General features: G+C 40.4%; 1 protein-coding gene across 2 annotated transcripts in view; it reads right to left on the bottom strand.

Annotated features, from left to right (window-relative positions):
• The window catches only part of chchd3a (coiled-coil-helix-coiled-coil-helix domain containing 3a), a 328691-nt gene that overhangs the window by 154460 nt on the left and 153984 nt on the right, over window positions 1-20247 (bottom strand). Inside the window, exon 5 of one of the 2 annotated variants that reach the window (XM_041203373.1) lies at window positions 6882-6923. The exons of the other annotated variant lie outside the window; for it this stretch is intronic. Coding sequence (XP_041059307.1) covers window positions 6882-6923 — 42 coding nt within the window. The remainder of the gene's footprint in view (window positions 1-6881; window positions 6924-20247) is intronic. 2 annotated transcript variants of the gene reach the window in all.

Genomic DNA, 20247 nt, shown 5'->3' with positions numbered 1-20247 from the left:
TTAAAAATTAATATCTGAAGATTAACTTACAGTGAAAAGTGGATCGCTGGTGATAATTACACAACAATGAAATCAAAGAATTCAAAATACCTTTCGAGCACCTTGACGCTAGGTTGAGCCTTATAACCATTCCTAAATACCTTGCATTTTGTAGCATTTGCAGGACAGGTTTGTTCAATATTAGTTTAAACTTTTTTTTCTGTTTGTAGTGAGCGCCTGCAGCTGTAGCATCTTGCAGCAGCCTCTGTATTGCTGTCAGGTAATTAAGTCTGCAACTAATTCTTCAATAATGACAGAATCGTGGAATGATACAGCTCAGGAGGCAACCATTTGGCACATTGTGCCTCAGCTGGCTCTTTGGTGAGCTTATTTAATTAATCCCTCATTTCTGCTCTCTCCCCACAGTCCTGCAAGTCTTTTCTCTTCAAAAATTTATCTTAGTCTCTTTTGAATGTTCCGACTGAATCTGCTTCCACCACCCTTTCAGACAGTGCAATCCAGACATTAATCCATTTATTTCTGAAGTGTGGTGTCCAGTATTTAACACAATACTCTGATTGAGGACTAACCAGTGTTATATAAAGGTCGAGTGCAAATTTTGCCTTTGGGACTTTATCTTTTATCAATGAAGCCAAGCATCCCATATGCCTGATGATCACAGAATGACCGTTAACTTTTGACGACTGAATTTTCTTCCCTGTTCTCCAGAAGCAACTCTTTTATGCTGTGGTATAATTCCACAGAGTAGCTTTGGTATCATGAACAAGTGGTTATTCTTCACCATTTAGGCTACATGGTGAAGACCACCAGGATATGTGCCCATGGGATATTACAGTAAAGTCCAATTTTGTCCTTGGCTGATTTCCTCACGCACACAAAACCTACAGGAACCACTGGATATCCATCATGTGCAGAAACCCTGACTAATTATTTCTCTCCCTTGTCTTGGAACACTGAGGATGAAGCTTTGGCTGAAATTGGGATTAAATATGGGACTTTCCTGGTTTGTATGGCCTAGTATCACATAGAATGGTACATTCATCCACTGCACCTTTGGGACAAGCTGAATATTTGGTACAACAAAAGAATCCATTGTGGTGAAGATGGTTTGACTTAAACGTAGCCAAGTGCAAATGCAGTTTTGTCTGTTGAAACAAAACTGAGAAATTTATATCTCAACAGAAGGTAATGAAAAAAGACTTCATTCAACATTAGTTGCATCCTTTTGGGTGTCAATTAAGACCCATTCAAGTTACAGTAACAACTTGCAGTTTTATAGCACCTTTAACCTAGTAAAAGGTCCCAAGGTGCTTCAGAGTGTTATCATGCACAATATTATCAATTATCCTTTAAACACTATTGTAATATCTCCTTTGGCCACTTGATACTGATTGTAGTGGAAACCAACGAGGACTTTTTCTCGGTGGCAAATCTGCACCGTTTCTGTATGCGGAAATGTACATCAGTCAAAACCCCCACTGTTTCCCAGAGACTATTAAGAAATGCTTATGCACTCACTCAAATGAATAGATATGAATGCACTGTAACAAAAGATGTTTCATACATTATGTACAGTACTCATGATGTACTTTAAATTTTGAAATAAGCAATCGCAGGGTACCACACTGCGATTTTTAATATTTGTGTCATAGGGAACTTTAGTAAATGTTATAGCTTATGTGCACTGCTGTTGGGCATTAGCTTCCCAATACAAAATCTCTCAAATGTTGATATTGTTCTCATATTATTACTGCTCCAGGGTATCTAGCTGTTTCCTTTATATACTCTCACTAATATACAGCAATAAGTGTGTGCTGTAGAGGCAAATGGACTGGGAGAACACATTAATAGGTAGGACAGTAGATAAGCAGTGGCAGGTATTTAAGGAAATTTTCATAATTCTCAAAAAAGATATATTCCACTGAGAAAGAAAGACTCAATAAGAAGAATGCACCATCCATGGCTGACTAAGAAATTTAAGGATGCTATCAAATCGAAAGGTGTACAATATTGCAGCAAAGGACAACAAAAACAAAATAGAGGGAGAAAACAGATGGAGGGTAAACTAGCAAGCAATATAACAACAGAAAGAGCGAGCTTTGATATGTATATAAAAAGGAAGAGAATAGCTAAAGCAAACCCTTCATTGTTTCGAGGATGAGATTGGTGAATTAATAACGGGAAACAAGGAAATGGCAGAGCTTTTGAACAAATTTTGTATCTGTTTTCACAGTAGAAGACTCAAAGAATCCCAATAATCACAGAAAATCAGGAGTCAAAAGAGGGACGAAATTAAAACAACTATCATGAGAGAAAATGTACCAGGCAAGCTTATAGGATAAAAGCTAACCCGTCCCCTGGATCTATGGTCTGTGTTCTAAGGTCTTAAAATTGGTTGCAGGGATAGTGGATGCCTTGGTTATAACCTTCTAAAATTCTCTTGATTCTGTAAAGGTCCCAATGGACTGGTAAACCACAAATGTAATGCCCCATTCAAGAAAGCAGGGAAACAGAGTAGAAAGCTATAGGTCAGTTAGCCTGACATGCCATTGGGAAAGTGCTGGAATCCATTATTAAGGAAGTAATAGCAGGACATTTAGAAAACCATAATATAGTCAAGCAACATGGTTTTATATAAGGGAAAATACATTGTCAAATTTATCAGTTTTTCAAGGATGTAACAAGCAGGGTGGATAAAGGGGAACTAATAGATGTAGTGTATTTGGATTTCCAAAAGATATTTAATAAAGTCACATAAAAGGTTACTGTACAAAATAAGAGCCCTTGGTGTTGGGGGTAATCTATTAGCATGGACAGAGGATTGGCTAATGGACAGAAAACAGAGGGATCAATGACAATGGGTCATTTTCAGGTTGGCAAACTATAACTGGTGGGGCACCACATGGATCAGTGCTGAGGCCTGAAACAAGTGCAAATCAGTATTAACGACCTGAATGAAGGGATCAAGTGTACTGCATTCAAATTTGATGATACAAAAATCAGTGAAAAGCAAATTCTGAGGAGCATAGGGTCTGCAAAGAGATATAGGTAGGTTAAGTGAGCAGGTAAAAATTTGGCAGATGGAGTATAATGTGGGAAAATGAGAGGTTATTCACTTTGGCAAGAGGATTAAAAAAGCAAAATATTATTTAAATAGAGAGAAACTACGGAATGCTCTGGTACAGGGGGATCTGTATTTCCTCGTACATGAAACACAAAGTTATCATGCAGGCACAGCAAGTAATTAGGAAGGAAAATGTCAGCCTTTATCACAGGGGATAGAGTGCAAATGTTGGGAAGTCTTGTTACAAATTGTACAGAGTGTTGGGAAGGCCACACAGGGTATGGTGTACAATTTTGGTCTCCTTATTGAAAGAGGAATATATTTGTACTGGAGGTGGTTCAGAGAAGGTTCCCTTGACACACAATTCTGAGGGGGCTGATAATGTAGATACTGAGAGGGTGTTTTCCCTCATGGCAAACTAGGGGGGGTGGGTCATTATTTCAGAGTAAAGAGTTGCCCACTTAAGACAGATGGGTGGAATTTTTTCCTCTCGGAGGGTTGTGAATCTTTGGAATTCTTTATCTCTAAGGGCTGTGGAAGCTGAGTCATAAGACAGTGTTATGACTGCTGGGCTTGACAGTTATGTTATAAATTGTATAATTTAATTCAAATTGAGTAGTTTGGAGAGGAGGATGTGACCTCCTACAAAATCTGCCTGGAGACAAGCCCATGTGACCTGCTTGCTATGGAAACAAACTCAAAACAAAATTTATTGTAAGTAAGGTACAAGTTTTCATGCCAGGGAAAGGAGATGACAACAGCTGGTCTTACTATGTACAGACTTTCAGAATCAGTCAGACAGGGAGTTGGGGAGGAAGACCCACAACAGGTGCTGCTATGCCAGGCAGAAGAGAAGGACTGTTCTTGAGTTAACCACCAAGCAGAGTGGTGGGGATGGATGCCCTGTTGGAAGAAACAAAGCTTGTGGAGAGTTAAAGACTAAAGAGTCGCCAAAGGGTGTCTTGTCACTGAAGTCTCTTTGATTATGCTTATTTGGAAAGACTTTGCTTAAAAGGCCACTGGACGATCCATCCTGGTGGGGCTGAGAGAAGAGATCCTGTTAAAGCTAGGTAGAGCTTGGGGACTTTAAACAAAAGACTACATTTCTGCTGAAAGTGCAGTGTAACCTATAAATGTGGCATGGGATTTTTGGTTGTGTTAAGAAGTTAATAGGGATGCCTTTTATGTAGTTTAGTATTAGTTGATGACAAGTAATGTGGAATCAATGTTGATTTATTTTGTTACAGTAACAAAACATGAAATCTTGTGTGATTCGTTTGCATCAGTCATTGGAAAATTTATATCCCTTTTTAAAGAGATTGGTCTCAACGGGGATCGTTAACGACAGACAACTAAACTACGAGAGTCAAAGGTTATGATGAACAGGCAGGAAAGGGAAGTTGTGGCCAAAACGAGATCAGCCACGATCTTATTGAATGGTGAAGCAGGCTCAAAGGGACCTATGACCTATTCCAGATTCTATTTTTTATGTTCTTAGGTAAGTGAGAAAAACAATACTGTTTTGCTCAATGTCCCAGGAATCTCAAAAAGTTACATATCTATATTTTCAAAGTCTGGTTAGATTACAGCATGCAAAAGCAGGCTTTTATCAAACAACTTGGAAAGTTTTAATTCTCAAAAAAAAAACTGGGGTTTGGTTAGGTGGGATGTGAAAATTTTAACAAATCCCAAGCCCAACCTGCCCAATTCCAGTTATAACTAAGGCAGACCTGGAGCAAGGTTTTTGGGGCTGGGCAGGGGGGAGGGAGGCAGGATGTTGGTTGTTGTCAACCAACATGCTGGTTGGTCATTTAAATGTAACATTGCTGTTGCATGCCTCAGATTAACCTATCTTCCACATTTAACTCCGACTAACAAACAGGAGGCAATGACTAACTCATGCTTATTCAGCCTCACCTGCAGTTCATATGCTCTTTAATATCATTTTGACTAAAATTATGAAGGAATCATTTGCAGCCAGACCCACATTCTTATAACTCAGATCCAATGAAGATTATGGACTCAGCATTTCCTACTTATTTCAGTTTTAAACCAATGCAGTTTTCCTTTTTTTAATACTAACAGTGACTTTGTTTACTGTTTGAAGTCCGGGTGAATACGAGTGTCTGCCTTCTGATTACCATGTTATGTAAAGGATGATATAAATGCACCCTTACCACATTGTCAGCATATAATCTGCCCACTTGGAATGTAGCAAGAATCTTAGATTACTTGAAACTGAAATGCTTTTCAAGATGGTATTTATCAAGGTACAATTGAAATATTTGTAATTCTATCAACAATGGAAACATAACAAAAGATTCCTGAATACATGAATTGAGTGAACACCTAAGATGAAATTAACAGAAGTTATGATTATAGCTGTTTTGCTGCTTCCTGTCCAGATGTGACAACTGTTAACTTCTCATTATATTTTGCACCACATACACAACACAGCCAACAACCAGGTAGCATGTTCAGAAGAAATTCAGCTCAGAGGAAAATGCGCCTCCCACTGCCATTGTTCATCTGAAATACAGGTGAAAATCTTGGGACACCAATATGCTTACCTGATTCAATTTTCAGGCAGGCCTTCAACATTATTGCCCAAACTGGACAAAAAACTGTTCAAACAGGTTAATAAATTGTAGGGCCCCAACTAAAAATTTTACACTCAGATTGGTAGAGCATGAGCCCTTTTGAACTAGTTGATGATTGGCCTAGCCACTGCTTCCTTGGGACAACTAAGTATGAGCAATAGATGTGACGAGCCAAAGTCACCGACATCCTGCGAGCAAATAGAGCTTTTTTTTTATTGATATGTCAATCTTCTAACTATGGCCTAAGGAATAAATTGTAAAGGTTTGGCATCATTGCTCAGCTCATTTACAATATTTAATGTAGCCGAGGATTCAACGTGCTTTTAAAAAAAAATCTCATCAATTTGTCCTCCCACTCTCTAAAATGACCTAATCCCCAAGTATCTTTACTCCTCTTAAGTTTTACCACTTGCTGTGCATTTTCTTCTTCTTTGCCCTTCTGCTAAATGCCTTTGATATTCTTAGTATTTCACTTCCATTTGTTTTAATCTTTCTTCCTTGCTTTTTTCTAAATGTATGAAAGAAATTAGATTGGAGACCAAGAGACATTTTATCATCTGTTGCACTGACATTTGATTACAGGCCTCAAGTTTTAATAATTTACAATAGGATATTACATTTAAATTCAAGTTATTCACCAATGTGCAATAAGAGTTGGGGCTGTGCTAGTTACCAAAAGTGAGTACCCTGCATAATCTATAGTACTTAAACAACTACCATTTTGAAATTTGCACAAAGCTTTCAATCTTTAAAATACATATTGAACGTAAGCTTTAAATTTTTCCCTCGCTCATTTGGTTTTAGCAACTTAACTTGAAATCCAAGTTATAGTGATGCTATGCCAGGCTGCAGGTCAGTATTTTAAATGAGAAGCTGGAAAGGAACAAATCAGTTGAAAACCAACTTCTCTTTGTATCAATAGACACAAAAGTAAAATGAAGATCACTTTCTACCCAATGTGCCATTTCTGACATGCAGTTTCTGTTTTTTTCACCAAAATCTGAGGTGTCTTCACTTGCAGTAACATGAATGCAGTCAGGCATATTGCTTCGTTGCAAGGAACAGGGTTACTAACATTAGTAAAATCCCACTAATTGCAGTATAAAATATATACAAATAGAATAATTCAAAAAGTGAATAAAACAGAGAAACCATTAAACCAATTCTCTTGAAGTCACCAGATGGTGGCAAATAAAGGAAAAATGATGTCCTCTTAACTTTGGGAATGGTCTTCTTGACTTGAATTGGAGAAATCGCATCTGGGGATTTATTAAAACAATAGGAAATGTTAAAATGCTGGCGGACATATTTAATTTTGGGCATCAGTCTGCCTGTCACTGACAAAGAACTGGCAAAGCAGTTGCTGATTGTTTCAGACAAAGACAATATCAATTTGACAAGTTTCTAGAAGTGGCAAAAATTCTGTCCAAAATCTGAAGCCATCTTGTTTAAGAATGAATGAAAGAAGTCAGAAAATTCAATTGTTCTGTTGTAATGGCCACCACATTACTGGCACAGTTGTGAATTCAAACAGTACATACAAACAGTGCTTTGTAATGGCTTGATTACGAACAAAATAATAATCAAGGACAGTGAAGACTTAGATTTCAAAAGACTTAATTCTGATGGTAAACCAAAAGTCATGTTGTGGGCTTCAACAAAGTGACCAAAAATTCCAAGCCTTGAATACTGAATGTTATTTAAAATATGAAGTGTGTTATTGCATACATGAGAACCATGCAACACACATAGATAAACATAACAATATGCTGAGTGCATAATAAAGGCAAGAGGCCCTGACAACATCCTGTCTGTAATACGGAGGACTCCTGCTTCAGTACTAGTTGCGCCCCTAGCCAAGCTGTTTCAGTATAGCTACAACATTGCAGCTACCTGGACAATTTTTCACATTTTAGGGTATACCCTGTCCACAAAAAAGAGAAATCCAATCCGGTCTTTTGCCACCCCTTCAGTCTACCCTCAATCATGAGCAAAGTGATGAAATTGTTGTCGACAGTGCTATCAAGCAGCACTTAGTAAGAATCTGCTCACCAGTGCTCAATTTGGATTTTTCCAGGGTCACTTGGTCCGAGACCTCATTACAGCCTTGGTTGAAACATGGACAAGAGTTGAATTTCAGAGGTGATGCGAGAGTGACTGCCCTTGACATGGAATCCTAGAATAGTCACAGAAGGCCATTTGGTCCATCATGTCCATGCTGGCTCTCCCCAAGAACAATTCACCTAGGCTGCTCCCTACCCTTTTCTCCTATAGCCCTGCATATTTTTCCCTTTCAGGAAATGATTCTATTTGCTTTTGAAAGTCGTAATTGAATCCGCTTCCACCACACTCTCAGGCAATGCACTCCAGATCCTAATTGCTCGCTGCGTAATAAGGTTTTCCTCATGTTGCCATTGCTTCTTTTGCCAATGACCTTAAATCAGGGCCCTCTGGTTATCAATCCTTCCAAAATGGATAAAGTTTCTCACCATCTGCTCTGTCCAGTCACCTCATGATTTTGAATACCTGTAGCAAATCTCCTCGCAATCTTCTCTGCTCCAGGGATAACAATCCTAGCTTCTCCAATCTATCTACAGAACTGAAATTCCTCACTTTCATGAATCTTTTCTGCACCCTTTTCACATGGTTCCTAAAGTACAGTGTCCAGAACTGGACAATATTCCTGTTGAAGACAAACCAGATTTATCATAACTTCCTTGCTTTTGTGCTCTTTGGCCCTATTTATAAAGCTCAGGATCCCTATTGCTTTATTAACCGCTCTCAACCTGTCCTGCCACCTTAAGTGATTTGTGCACATACACCTCCAGGTCTTCTGTTCTTGCACCCCCTTTATTTTATATTGTCTCTCCACATTCTTCCTACCAAAATGAATCACTTCACACTATTAAATTTCATCTGCCATCCATTCCACCAATACCCTTTTCAGTTCGCATCACTTACAAGGTTCATGTTGTATGCAAATGCTGAAATTGTACCTTGTATAGTCTTGGTCATTAATTCAAGGAAGCATTTCACCTGGTGTGGCATCAAGGAGCCTAAGCAAAACTGAAGTCAATGGGATTTGGACTCCATTGTTTGGAGTCATACCCAGCACAAAGGAGGATAGTCATGATTCTTGTAGACCAATGATCTCAACTCAAGGACATCACTGCAGGAATGCCTCAGGACAGTGTCCAAGACCCAATCACCTTCATCTGCTTCATCAATGACCTTCCCTCCATCATAAGGTGACAAAGTGGGTATGTTCACTAATGATTGCAGTGTCCAGTATCGTTTGCAACTCTCAAGATACTGAAGCAGTCACTGTCCACGTGCAGCAAGACCTGGACAACATTCAGGCTTGGGTGTAATGTGTGGCAAGAGTATTACTTCCTACTTACGTGCCAGCAATGATCATTTCCAACAAGAGTGAATCTAACGTTCTGCCACTGATGTTCTACATCATTCCCATCGTTAAATTCCCCACCATCAACACCCTGGTGTTAACAGCTGTTCATAAACTTAAATGAACAAACTATATAAATACAGTGGCTACAAGAGCAGATCAGAGTCTGCGACTCTCCAAAGCATGTCCACCCATCGACAAGTTGCCAGTTAGTAGTGTGATGGAATACTCTCCACTTCGTTCCATGAATGCAGCTCCAATAGCACTCAAGTTCAAGACCATTCAGGACAAAGCAGCACACTTGTTCATCACCCACCTACCACTTTAAAGACTGACTTCCTTTGGTGCGCAGTGGCAGCAGTGTGTACCCGCAAGTTGCCAAGGCTTCTTCGAAAGCACCTTACAACCACGCAACCTCTACCTCCTAGAAGAACAAGAGAAATAGATGCATAGGAACATCACCAATCAAAATCCTAGATCTCCCTCATGAACAGCATTGTGGATATAGCATCCAGATAGACTGCAGACATTCAAAAAGGCAGCACACCAACACCTTCTCAAAAGGCATTTAGGGATGGGCAAAAAATGTTGGCTTTGCCAGCGATGTAGATACCCAAGAATAAATAAAAAAAGAATGTCCCCAGTGCAAATGCTCTGCTTCCCATTCACTCTTTTTCTTAACTTGAGACTAGGTTGAACTTCAATTTCCAATAGCTGGTACAAACCCAACGCACTATAAATGGTCTCTGTCTAAGTTTATACAAGGTAATCTATTAATTTATCTTATCGTTGCTTGTTGCAGCTTGCAGTCCACAATTTGGCTGTCGTGTTTCCCAGATTACAACTGTACTTTAATACTTAAATATTTCATTGGCTGTGAAGTGTTTTGAGATGTCCTGAGGTTGTGAAAGGCGCTACATAAATGCAATTTTATATTTTGGATGCTTTGGTGTCAGGTTTGAACACATGACCTGCTACTGTAATGGCACCAGGCTTTACCGCCTCTGACAGGCCAACATCAAGTGCCAGGCAGCTGGTTGCGTAAACAGTTCATCTCCAAAAACACCAACTGCTCTGGGCAGAATGGTGCCAGGAGGGGGGTAGTAGGATCCCTCAATGGAAGAAATGCCATCAAAAGGGGTATGAACAAATCCTCGAATTAGTCAAAGACACCTGCAACCCATGACACAACTACAAGAAGAAAATTAAATCAAAGAGTGACCATGGGCAGTCACAATACATGTGGAGTACAGTCAGAGGATCATTACAATGCAGAAGGTTGCCATTTGGCACACTGTGTAAGCACCAGCTCTCTAAATGAGCAATTTGTCATTCCCCTGCCTTCTCATGTAACACTGCACATTCTTTCTCTTCAGCAAACGGTCTAATTCTCTTTTGAATGCTTTGATTGAACTTGCCTCTACATACACTCAGGCACTGCATTCCAGACCATAACCACTTGTCTTGAAGAACAGCAGTGAAACAATTGACAGACAATTAAATGCCAACTGAGCTAAGTTAAAAAACAAGTTGAAAATTAAGTTCAGTGTAAAGCACAACCTCAGGACTGCTTACTCCTATTCTTATCCCTTTGTGACAAAACTGACAATATTTTGATTTTCCCACCTATGAAAACAGCATTGTAAAGAGGACAGAAAATGTTCCTTGTGAAAGGCACAATTATTATCCTTGGGTAGCTATCCTGTGGCTGCTCTTTGATTTTGCTTGGATAAGTGCAAGATAGGAACAAAAGACACCCAATATTTTCAAAAATAAATGCCCGCTTATTCAAAAATAAATATTTCTGTGCGGGCATTTTACTGTAGTTACTGAGATGATCAGATATTTCAGGAATTTGCATCATAAAGCAAATCTCAGAATTGAAGCTCTGGTCCTAAGCAATGCCCCATCCATAACCAACCCGTCCCGAGAGCTTCTGATTTGTCAGCCTTTCTGGGGTTCTGTGGAAGAACTGGATCAAAATCCAAAACATCCAAAAAAGAGGATATAGGCAAGGAATGAAACACAAGAAAAGCTAAGATTGGAGAACTGAAGAGATGAAAAACCAAAATAAAACAACCATTAGAGAAAGTTAGTTTGGTAACTTGGTAATTTGTAGCCATGTGTATATATTTAACTTTGTGTAAATTAATAAAATGTTTAACTTAGTTTAATATGAAACCTCTCGAGAACGAGTGGTCTGATTCCTGAATTTGCATCTCAAACGTAACACTTAAAAATATAGGCTATGACAGTTGTTTAAAGTTTCACTCTGGGATTTTTAAATAACTCAGCTTTACCAAACTGCTGTCTCATAACAATATCCAAGACTGGATTTAAAATTTATGTTTTCTCTAGTTTCTATGCGTTTTGCAACTGAATGCATACTTGGGGGTTTGATGAATCCGGGAGCTCGATGAAGAGGGGAAGGAGATGTTCCTTTCCTTTTGCTTTTCTACCTTTTTCACGATGCAGGAATTGGTTCTTCCTTGACTACAGGGAAAGAAGCTAGCTGTCTGGTGAGTATTTGTGTAATAGTTAAGCTCTATTCTTGTCCTAAGGTTCAAAATAGTATACAAGCTGGTGGTAAAGTTAATAAAATTTATTCAAAACCGAAAATAAATAAGTGAGTATAATTAAGTAATTAATTAATCACATTAAGGATAGCAAGACAGATGATGTGCCAAGACTGTAGCATGTGGGAGCTCCTGGATGCCAGTGTGATCCAGGGCAAATCCTTCTGCACTAAGTGTTTGCAGCTCGAGGAGCTTTGGCTCAACGTCATTGAGTTGGAGGCTGAGCTGCAAACACTGTGACACATCAGGGAGGGGGAAAGTTACTTGGATACTTTGTATCAGGAGGTAGTCACACCACTTAGGATAGGGTCTTCTGATTTGGTCAGTGGTCAGGGACAGGAGGATGTGCCTGAGTGAGGCAGGTAATGGGACCCATAGGGCAGGAGTGCAGGAGCCTCTTTCTTTGCAATTGTCCAATTATTTTGCGGTTCTCTCAGCTTGTTTGGATGAGAGTGGGGGCTGCAGGGTGGATGAACAAACTGACCATAGCACTATGGCCCAGGAAGTCATTCAAGTGGGGAGAGCAAAAAGGAATACAGTGGCTGGAGGGGACAGTATAGTGAGGCGGATTGACACTTTTTTCTGCAGCAAAATGTGAGTCCAGACGGATGTGTTGTCTGCCTGGCGTCAGGGTTTTGGACATCTGCTCAGGGCTGGAGGGGAATTTGCAGTGGGAGGGGGAGGATCCAGTTGTCATGGCCCATGTAGATACCAACAACATGGGTAGAATTAGGAAAGAGGTTCTATATAAAGAGTATGAAGAACTAGGCACTAAATTAAAATAGAACCTCAAAGTAATAAGCTCTGGATTATTACCCGAGTCACATGCAAATTGGCATATGGTACATAAAATTAGAGAAATGGATATGTGGCTCAAAGACTGGTGCGGGAGAAGTGGGTTTGGTTTGTGGGGCACTAGCAGCAGTACTGGGCTAAGTGAGGGCTGTACCATTGGGATGGTTTACACTTGAACAGTGCTGGGACCAGTGCATTTGCCAGTTACATAACTAGGGAAGTAGGGTGTTTTAAACTAAAAAGTGGGGTCAAGAGATCAAATTTGGGAAGATGTGGTCAATGAAAGAGTAGAGAAATGGCAAGAGAGAAAGGTATTTATGTGGGAAATGATAAACAGACTGTGACAGGAATGGACAAAGTACAAGGAGTACAAATCTAAGAATAAATGAGCAGATAAGGCTAGGAGGTTACAAAAATAACAGAAGGACAAAACTGAAGGCTCTATGTCTGGACGCACATAGCAATGAAAACAGATGAACTGATAGCGCCAATAGAAATGAATGAGCACGATCTGATAGCCATTACAGAGACATGGCTGCAGGATGACATAGGTTGGGACCTGAATATTGAAGGGCACATGACATTTAGGAAGGACAGGAAACTAGAAAAAGGTGGAGGGGCAGCTCTGTTAATTAATGATGGTGTTAGCACATAAGAGAGGGATGACCTAAGTTCAGGAAACCAGGGTGTAGAAATGGTTTGGATAGAGAGGAGAAATGATAAGGGCAAGAAGACACTTGTGGGAGTGCCGTACAGGCCACCTAACAGTAGCCATATGGTATAAAGGAAGAAAATAATGGGAGCTTGTCAGGAAGGTACGGTGATAATCAGGGGGGATTTTAATCTGCATATTAACTGGAAAATTAGATGGACCAAGGTAGTCCAGATGAGGAATTCATAGAATGGTTTTCAGGATAGTTTCTGAGAACAGCATGTTCCAGCACCAACCAGAGGGCAGGCTATACTAGACCTGGTATTGTGCAACAAGATAAGATTAATTAACGACCTCACAGTGAAGGCGCCCCGAGATAGCAGCGATCATAATATGATTGAGTTTTACATGCAGTTTGAGGGAGAGAAGATACGGTCCAAGACTAGTATTTTAAACATAAATAGGGCAATTATAGAGCATGAAAGCACACCTAACTAAAGTGAATGGGCAAATTAGGTTAAGGGATAGGTCAATAGAGATGCAGTGGTAGACATTTCAGGGGATATTTCAGAATACACGGAATTGATACAGTTCAATGAAACAGAAAAATTCCAAGGGGAGGATCCACCTTCAGTGATTAACAAAAAAATTAAAGATAGTATCAAACTTAGAGAAAAAGCATATAATTGCGTGAAGAATGGTGGCAGGTCAGGAGATTGGACCGAATATAAAAAACAGCAAAGACTGACAAAAGATTGATAAGGAAGAAAAATTAGAGTATGAGAGAAAGCTAGCTACAAATATAAGGCAGATAGTAAGAGCTTCTATAGATGTTTGAAAAAAAGACTTAACAAAGTGAAGGTTGATCCTATCGAAAGTGAGTCTGGGGAATTAATAGTGGAAAATAAGAAGATAGCACATGAATTGAACAGATATTTTGCACTGGTCTTCACAATAGAGGATACAAGTAACATCCCAGAAATAGCTGTAAATCAGGATTTGCAAGGGAAGGAGGATTCACCAGGGAAGTGGCACTGAGAAAATGTCGAAGCTGCGGGCTGATGAGTCCCTGGGTCCTAATGGACTTCATCCTAGGGTCTTAAAAGAAGTGGCAAGTGAGACAGTTGATGGTTCATTTTAATTTTCCATAACTCCCTAGATTTGGCGAAGGATCCATTAGATTGGAAAATAGCAAATGTAACTTCTTTATTCAAAAAGGACAGAAGACAGAAACCAGAAAACTACAAGCCAGTTAGCTCAACATCTGTCATAGGGAAAATGTTAGAAGCTATTATTAAAGATGTAACAACAAGGCACTTAGAAAGGTTTAAGGTAATCAGGCATAGTCAACATGGTTTTGTGAAAGGGAAATCATGTTTAAGCAATTTATTAGGGTTCTTTAAAGGAGTCACATGTGCTGTGGATAAAGAGGAGTTGGTGGATGTACTGTACTTAGATTTCCAGAAGGCATTTGATAAGGTGCCACATCATTAGTTATTGTGGAAAATAAAAGCTCATGGCGTCGGGAGTAACATGTTGGTACGGACAGAAGATTGGCTAGTTAACAGGAAACAAAGGGTAGCCATAAATTGGTCTTTATGTGGTTGGTGGTATATAACAAGTGGTTTGCCACAGGAAACACTGCTGGGACTTCAAATCTTTACACTTTATGTAAATGACTTGGAGAAAGGGGCCGAAGGTATGGTCGCTAAATGTGCTCATGAGAAAAAGATAGGTAGGGTAGTAAGATGTGAAGAGGACACAGGAGGCTACAAAGGCATATAGATAGGTTAAGTGAGTGGGCAAAGGCCTGGCAAATGGAGTATAACGTGGGAACATGTGAAATTGTCCATTTTGGCTGGAAAAATAAAAAAGCGTTTTATCTAAATGGTGCGATTGCGGAGCTTTGAGATGCAAAGAGATCTAGGCATCCCAGCACATGAATCACAAAAGCTAGTATGCAGGTACAGCAGGTAATTAGGAAAACAAATAGAATGTTATAATTTGTTGCAAGGAGAATCGAATACAAAAGTACGGAGGTTACGATTCAGCTAAACGGGGCATTGGTGAGGCCACATCTGGAGTACTGTGCACAGTATTGGTCCCCTTATTTAAGGAAGGTTGTAAATGCGTTGGAAGCAGTTCAGAGAAGGTTTACTCGACTAATACCTGGATTAGGTGGGTTGTTTCATGAGGAAAGGTTGGACAGGCTAGTCTTGGATCCACCGAAGTTTAGCAAAGTAAGAGGCCACTTGATTGAAATACAAGATCCTGAGGGGTCTTAACAAGGCCAGTATGTTGCCTCTTGTGGGAGAATCAAGTGCTGAGGCCACTGTTTAAAAATAAAGGGTCACCCATTTAGGACAGAGATGATGAGGGTTTTTTTCTGTCAGAGGGTAATGAGTTTTTGGAATTCTTCCTCAAAGATGGTGGAAGCAGGGTTTTTGACTATTTTTCAGGTAGAGGTAAATTGATTGTTGATAAGAAAGAGGGTGAAAGGTTTTGAGGGGGGAGGGGGGGTAGGTGGGAATGTGGAGTTGAGATTACAATCAGATCAGTCATGATCTTATTGAATGGTAGGGGAGGTTCAAAGGGCCAAGTGCTCCTGCTCCTAATTCGTATATATGTATGTACCTATTGTTATGATTGAAAGCCTTTATAAGCGAGCCTCTATGAATTAGGATCAGTAACAAAGTAAATAAAACTAAGAATAGCAGTTTTGGAGTTTGGAAAAGGAGGTGATGATAAAATACTTGTTGCCATACAGCAAACAGGTTCCATTGATTGCAACATTCTACAAGTTCCATTACTTATAACCAAACTCTGTAACAATGCATTATTTAGCCTTCTCCACGCAGTAGGGAAGAAAACAAGCAGAAGGGGTCCAAGACTTTTGTAAACAGCAGCACAGAATACAAAACATTCTGGTAGGTTGAACTTTTACAAATCATTGGACATAATAACCTACTGTAGCCTGACCAGTGTTTAGCATCCTACTTTGAGGGATTGGAGAGATTACAAAAGAGATTTATTAAAATATTGGGATTCAGAGATCTGAGTTATGAAGATTGAAGATCAAGAAAACTGGAGTTCTTTCCACCAGACAAGAGTTTAGAAGATAGAATAGAAGTATGCAAAATTATTAGCATCTTGATAAGGTAAACACGCTAAAGCTATATCAAGCGGTGGATGAATCAGTAACTGGAGAACATAAATTTAGGACTGTCATCAGGGGAGGGAGAGAAGTTAGCTTTTTAATGCAGAAGGTTGGTAAGATATGAAACTCCCACCACAAAATGGTGTAAACAGAATCTTTAATAGCTTTTAAAAGGGAAGTCGGTGAGTGTATGAAAAAAAAATCCAATAAAGGTTTTAAGGTCTGGGGAATGGGACTAAATTTGTTGCCCATCAAAAACTGGCACAGGGAACTGGCTGAATAGCCTCCAGCTGTGTTGTAAAACTCTACGATTCTGTGAAAGCAGACATGCATTTAGTAATGAACAAGTTAAGTATTTGGTCAGCTATAATTTTTTTGTTCTGTAGGTTTAGCTAGTGTATGTGTAATGTGCACAGAATTTTTATCACAACATAATCAATAGTTTCCCCAGATATCCATGTGTGACTGACAGCTCCCAAATAACCCTACAGTCCCCTACCGCAGACTTTATAACCACTAAAGGCGCCTAATATTTTTTGTATAAAGATTTCTGTCAACCCAAACATGTTTAATCCAACATGTGAATTGGCATGGTGTCATTTACAGGGACAGAACTTGACAGCTCTTCGTTCAGCTGGGCTGTGTTGTGTTGCTTAATCAAGTATGAGCTCTGAAGGCCCAACAGTAATGAGTGAAAGAAAAAAAAGCGTGCTCTGACTTGAATTTCAAAGGAGCATGTTATTCAAAATTTGTTCTTTCTGATGGCCAAGGGGCACCAATAGATCTGGTCTGTTTTAATGTCCTGGGTCCCTCAAGTCAAACCAATGACATACATACAAGCAAACTGATGAATCCTGGTGTTACTTGTGCATGACACCACGGATATTAAAAAAAATGTTAAAAGTTATACAGGGTGGCACATCAGTGTACCGTAGCATCCATTTTTGGATATAAGTAATAAAGAGTACATGTAAAAAATGGGGTGCTAAGCAAAGTTATGTAATGAATTTAGTGAAGTTGTTGTTATCACACGGCTGACAGCCTCTCTCTTCCCCAGTCAGCTCATCAAAACGGATTTCGGGGACTAAATGGCGTACTGCTGTTCCTTCAAAGACCTCACAGCTATCAAATGATCCTTCAATTCCCTACCTTAGACATTGTAACCACAAAAAATGCCCAATGTGGTTTGTGTCAATCCAAACATGTCAACCCAATGCAGATGTGAATGGTAATAGACAAGTAGCAAACCTGACAGTTCTCCTCCTCTTACGTTTAAGGGGATACAATCATATCCTAACTGGGAAAACTGCAGATCAACTGACTTTTCAAGAATAATTGCCTTATGATGCTTCATGTCAAGTTTCTTTTGTGCCTTGTTCATGGAACATTTACTCAATAGCATAGGCACCTCACTTGAAACGTCATCAATACTTGTAAAATAGCTGGAGTGAGCCATTTCATATGTGTAATGGAATTAAGATCTCGCTATATTTGTATGACATAGATATCAACATGGCTGGCAGCATCGGCGGAGAAGAAAAGAGTTGGCGTTTCGAGTCCTCATGACCCTTCGACAGAACTTGAGTGAATCCAAGAAAGGGGTGAAATATAAGCTGGTTTAAGGTGTGTGTGGGGGGGGAGGTTTGGGTGGGGGCAGAGAAGTGGAGGGGGTTGCTGTGGTTGTAGGGACAAACAAGCAGTAATAGAAGCAGATCACCAAAAGATGTCACAGACAACAGAACAAAAGAACACATAGGTGTTAAAGTTGGTGATATTATCTAAAAGAATGTGCTAATTAAGAATGGATGGTAGGGCACTCAAGGTATAGCTCTAGTCGGGGTGGGAGGAGCATAAAAGATTTAAAAATATTTAAAAATAATGGAAATAGGTGGGAAAAGAAAAATCTATATAATTTATTGGAAAAAACAAAAGGAAGGGGGAAGAAACAGAAAGGGGGTGGGGATGGAGGAGGGAGCTCAAGACCTTAAGTTGTTGAATTCAATATTCAGTCCGGAAGGCTGTAAAGTGCCTAGTCGGAAGATGAGGTGTTGTTCCTCCAGTTTGCGTTGGGCTTCACTGGAACAATGCAGCGAGCCAAGGACAGACATGTGGGCAAGAGAGCAGGGTGGAGTGTTAAAATGGCAAGCGACAGGGAGGTTTGGGTCATTCTTGCGGACAGACCGCAGGTGTTCTGCAAAGCGGTCGCCCAGTTTGCGTTTGGTCTCTCCAATGTAGAGGAGACCACATTGGGAGCAACGAATGCAGTAAACTAAGTTGGGGGAAATGCAAGTGAAATGCTGCTTCACTTGAAAGGAGTGTTTGGGCCCTTGGACGGTGAGGAGAGAGGAAGTGAAGGGGCAGGTGTTACATCTTTTGCGTGGGCATAGGGTGGTGCCATAGGAGGGGGCTGAGGAGTAGGGGGTGATGGAGGAGCGGACCAGGGTGTCCCAGAGGGAACGATCCCTACGGAATGCCGATAGGGGGGATGAAGGGAAGATGTGTTTGGTGGTGGCATCATGCTGGAGTTGGCGGAGGATGATCCTTTGAATGCGGAGGCTGATGGGGTGATAAGTGAGGACAAGGGGGACCCTATCATGTTTCTGGGAGGGAGGGAGAAGGCGTGAGGGCGGATGCGCGGGAGATGGGCCGGACACAGTTGAGGGCCCTGTAAACGACCGTGGGTGGAAAACCTCGGTTAAGGAAGAAGGAGGACATGTCAGAGGAACTATTTTTGAAGGTAGCATCATCGGAACAGATGCGACGGAGGCGAAGGAACTGAGAGAATGGGTTGGAGTCCTTACAGGAAGCGGGGTATGAGGAGCTGTAGTCGAGGTAACTGTGGGAGTCGGTAGGTTTGTAATGGATATTGGTGGACAGTTGGACGAATTGGCATTTGTTGCTCCCAATGTGGTCTCCTCTACATTGGAGAGACCAAACGTAAACTGGGCAACCGCTTTGCAGAACACCTGCGGTCTGTCCGCAAGAATGACCCAAACCTCCCTGTCGCTTGCCATTTTAACACTCCACCCTACTCTCTTGCCCACATGTCTGTCCTTGGCTTGCTGCATTGTTCCAGTGAAGCCCAACGCAAACTGGAGGAACAACACCTCATCTTCCGACTAGGCACTTTACAGCCTTCCGGACTGAATATTGAATTCAACAACCTTAGGTCTTCAGCTCCCTCCTCCATCCCCTCCCCCTTTCTGTTTCTTCCCTCTTCCTTTTATTTTTTCCAATAAATTATATAGATTTTTCTTTTCCCACCTATTTCCATTATTTTTAAATATTTTTAAATCTTTTATGCTCCCCCCACCCCTACTAGAGCTATACCTTGAGTGCCCTACCATCCATTCTTAATTAGCACATTCGTTTAGATAATATCACCAACTTTAACACCTATGTGTTCTTTTGTTCTGTTGTCTGTGACATCTTTTGATGATCTGCTTCTATTACTGCTTGTTTGTCCCTACAACCACACCAACCCCCTCCAAATCTTTCCCCCCACCCAAACCCCGCCCCCCCCACACACCTTAAACCAGCTTATATTTCACCCCTTTCTTGGATTCACTCAAGTTCTGTCGAAGGGTCATGAGGACTCGAAACGTCAACTCTTTTCTTCTCCACCAATGCTGCCAGACCTGCTGAGTTTTTCCAGGTAATTCTGTTTTTGTTTTGGATTTCCAGCATCCGCCGTTTTTGTTTTTATCCCTGAAATGCCAATCCTTGGACATTTATGGGATTCATTCACTATTACTTTTGTTCCAACTTTGTTGGCTGCTGTAATAGCTAGATCTGCTAAAAGTTCTTCCAACTTCATTCTGCCTGTTTTTAACTGTATTGGTCCCTCTGACTGGTATCTGGGCTATTTTAAAATCTGGTAATCAGAATCTTTGATTCTTTGTGTCACCCACATAATGTGTCATTTGCTCCATGAAGGCTGATGGAAATGAGTGTCGTTCTCGGAATTCTCCTTCACTGAGAATCGAACACCAGTTAG

The sequence above is a fragment of the Carcharodon carcharias genome, chromosome 13, assembly GCF_017639515.1.
Source record: "Carcharodon carcharias isolate sCarCar2 chromosome 13, sCarCar2.pri, whole genome shotgun sequence".
In the NCBI taxonomy this organism is placed as follows: Eukaryota; Metazoa; Chordata; class Chondrichthyes; order Lamniformes; family Lamnidae; genus Carcharodon; species Carcharodon carcharias.
Note: the sequence above shows the minus strand (reverse complement) of the source record. Positions and strands in the feature narration are given on the sequence as shown.